Source organism: Trichechus manatus, unplaced genomic scaffold (assembly GCF_000243295.1).
Source record: "Trichechus manatus latirostris isolate Lorelei unplaced genomic scaffold, TriManLat1.0 scaffold00317, whole genome shotgun sequence".
NCBI classification, from domain to species: domain Eukaryota; kingdom Metazoa; phylum Chordata; class Mammalia; order Sirenia; family Trichechidae; genus Trichechus; species Trichechus manatus.
The window spans coordinates 317410-320740 of record NW_004444253.1 but is presented as its reverse complement, the minus strand read 5'-3'; the positions used below and the strand labels follow the sequence as shown (position 1 = coordinate 320740).

Sequence of the window (3331 nt, the reverse complement as noted above, 5' to 3'; positions counted from 1 at the left end):
GGAGGTACCATATGTGGGGGGGCATGGGGGTACTGAGTGTATGCATGCGCATATGCGCACATGGGGGCATCATGGGGGGCGGTCTGTGGGGGTGCAGGAGGTATATGGTGGGGCTCTGGACAGCCAGCAGCTGGGATAGGTGTCCCGGGGGGCATGTGGTAGGAGATGTGTTGCTGGCCAGGGGGCCGTTCTGGGGGGCACTGGCCCGGTGTGCCATAGGGCCGCCCCTCAGGTCCCTGTGAGGCTAGCTAGAAGACAGTGGGCAGGTGCAGATCCTCTGGCTGGGCCTCATCCATCCATTCCCAGCAGGTCAGCCCTGTCCTTGAGGTGACCCCATGTCCGCCTCCAGGGCAACAGAGGATAGTGCCGCCCTCATCCACACGTCCTCCTGCTGCAGAAGCCGATTCCCTCTGCCCCACCGTCTGCCCCCGTCGCTGGTCCCTTGTTCATGGAGGGGTGGGGGCTGTACACTCACAAGTTGTACAGGGAAGAGCAGGGCCTGGGGAGGCTGTCCTCAGCCTGGCAAGAGGTTGGCCCTCCCTTCCTCCCAGGTGGAGCTGTGCCCCTTGGCTAGGGTCCAAGACAACACCACCCCTCACTTCACCCCTGCTTTCTGCTTGAGAAGGGCCACCACCCCCAGGTCTTCACCGTCACACAATCCCATCGCTTAGTGTGGGGTCTGGAGTCACCCTGGGCTGGGTCTCACTGTTCCTTGGTGGTCGGACTACAGCAGGAACTTCCATACCCCCCAGTGAGCTCCTTCAGTGGCCTCTCAGGCTCCAGCCCCCTCCCCGTCCCAGAGGCGTCTTTCTAGAACGCAGGCGGCAGTGTGGTCGGGCTGCTGGAGCCGGGCTGACTCCAGAGCGCAAGCGTCTGCTCCTGAGGAACCAGTGAGGCTGCTTGCAGCGTTGCCTCTGGAGGCAGGAGCACGGGCGGCTTGTGCCCGAGGCGCGTGCTGTTCCAGCTCTTCTTCCCTCCACTCTGGGCAGAACCTTGGGCCCCCTGGGCCCTGGACCCCACCTTGTCTGCATCAGGTCCACGGCTTTGCCCACCAGGTCACCATAGGCCTGTGTAGATGAGACCAAAGAACACAATGTCACAGCACGTGGGGACATTTAACTCATACAGTTGTCTTTAGCTTGGAACAGAGGGGTGTTTCAGATGTTGTGGTTGGGGTTTGCAGTGAAAGGAATTCCCTGCCAGTTCACATGTGGCTCTGCTCGGATGGTGTGGGGTGGCTGGGGTTCCTGGGCAGAGGGCCGACTTCTTCGCCCAGGACACACGGCACTGTCTGTGAAGCCCACCTGAGTCCAGCCTGCTCTCCCCACAGGTTTGACTACGGGGACCGCTTCTGGGACATCAAAGGCAAGCTGTTTGGGTGCCAGTGCGGCTCCCCCAAGTGCCGGCACTCGAGCACAGCCCTGGCACAGCGGCAGGCCAGCGCAGCCCAGGAGACCCAGGAGAACGGTCTGCCGGACACCAGCTCCTCCGCCACTGCTGATCCCCTATGAGGGCAGGGAGGGGGCGGGAAGCTCCAGCACTCAATACTGCTTAGACTATGTTTAGAGGGCGGGAGCCTGCGGACATCGAGTGGGCGTGAGGTCTCGGCCATGCCAGCCACCGGAGGAGGCTGGGGTGATGATAAGTCTCTGCCAAGCTCCTGGGTGGGTCAGGGCCACCTCGTGTGAACGCCGCAGCCTTGCAACCGGGCCGTGCTCAGGGCTGAGCGGAACCTTGGGTACCCACGGTGGCGCCGCCCTGTGAGTCTCTGCGTGCAGGCTGCCGCTTCCACGTCTCCCTTTCCCTCCTCCGGCTTTGTGCCGCCCCCACCTGGGCCATCGGCAGTGTTCTCCTCTGGAAGAGGCCTGTGCGAGCCTGCCAAAGTGCCGTCTCCCGTGCTGACCCCGGCGCCTGCGTGGCTGCGTGCTGGGCACCAAGGACGCTGGGTCTCCTGACCACCATCGCCGTCCTGGAGGAAATTCCGGAGGAAATGTTGGTTTGCTTTTCAAAAGAAAGTCTCTGTCTCGCCCTGTTCCAAGCCTCTGGCTGCATTTCCTCGTGAGAAGGCAGCTTGGTGAGCGTGAGGGCCGCGCCAGCTGCTGCCAGTGTGGGCATGAGCACCCCCCTGATTTTTAAGCCACACGCCATGATGACAGTAACTGATTTATTTTCTACCATTACTGAACATTAGGACAGATGACAAAGAAAACAAACAGACAATGGTGCTGACCTGGTGTGGTCTCTACTCACCACATGAATATCAACTGTACATGAGAACAAAGGGGTTTTAGAATAAAACGCAGGAAAACCTTTTTTTAAAATGTTAGTCTTGTAGTGTGAATAAATTCGCCATCACCTTTTGTGTGGTGGCCGGCAGGTCACATACTTTTTTTCGGCATATATCTTTTTAAATCCTGTAACTAGTGCGGTAACCGTGGGGTTTGTGCGATCTTCTAAACATTCACGATGCAGTCATGTTTATTTTTTTCTGTTAAGATGTTTTTGACAGTTTGAAGAGCGGTCTTTTGGCTCAGACCATTTCTTGTTCTGTTTTCAATGAAATCAATAAAAAAAGACGTACTTTAAGTGAGGTTTTTATCACGACATCCTATTTCAGCTGGTCTCTGCTGCCCGTTCTGCTGTCTGGCGCCCTGAACAAAGGGCCTGTCGGCCGGGTCATCCCTGCTTGGGACCTGGAGCGAGTGAGAGCCAAGCACATGTGTAGCTGCAGCTTCCTTTTCTCCCCAGACGTGTCCTGGAGGGCGGACGCCTCCCCAGGCAGGTGTCAGGAGCATGCATGTGTGTCTACGTATGTGTGAGGGCATGTGTGCATCTGTGTTGCACGCAGGTGTGTCTCCATTCGTGTGTATGTGTGCGTGCACATGTCTGCATGCGTGTGTACATGTGGGTGTCTGCACACGTGTCTGTGCTTTTGCATGTGTGTATTTGTCTCTGCACGCGTGTGTGCTGTGTGTCCAGGCCTCAGTCTGGAGCTCGATGGGGCAGTACCAGGTGAGTACCCCTGGCTGTGGAGGTGCTGCCTTCCTCCTCCTGAGCCAGGCAGCGAGCCTAGGTGGGGTGAATGTGGCCGCTGCTCCATGGGCCTGAAGGTGAGGTTGGCAGGGGTTGGGCAGGTGGTTTTCCTTGTGCCCCACAGCACTGTGGAGGGTGGACAGGTGGCTTCTGTGGCAGCTGCAGTGCTGGCTAAGGGTGCTACTGGGTCGAGGACATTTTCCTCCTGCAAGACGAGGAGCTCGCCCTGCTCCACAGCTTGGTGCAGGAGCCTTGTCTCCAGAGCCCTCTTGCAGGGGTGAGTCCCCTGGCAGGTCAG

The 3331-nt window shown here is 58.6% G+C and overlaps 1 protein-coding gene across 5 annotated transcripts in view; it reads left to right on the top strand.

Moving 5' to 3' along the window:
• Window positions 1–2754, top strand: part of EHMT1 (euchromatic histone lysine methyltransferase 1) — a 231313-nt gene extending 228559 nt beyond the window's left edge. For all 5 annotated transcript variants that reach the window (XM_023725491.1, XM_023725492.1, XM_023725490.1 and 2 more), the window contains one exon: window positions 1331–2754. In XM_023725491.1, the coding sequence (XP_023581259.1) occupies window positions 1331–1511 (181 nt within the window). In that variant the 3' untranslated portion in view covers window positions 1512–2754. The remainder of the gene's footprint in view (window positions 1–1330) is intronic.
• The last annotated feature ends 577 nt before the right edge of the window (window positions 2755–3331 follow it).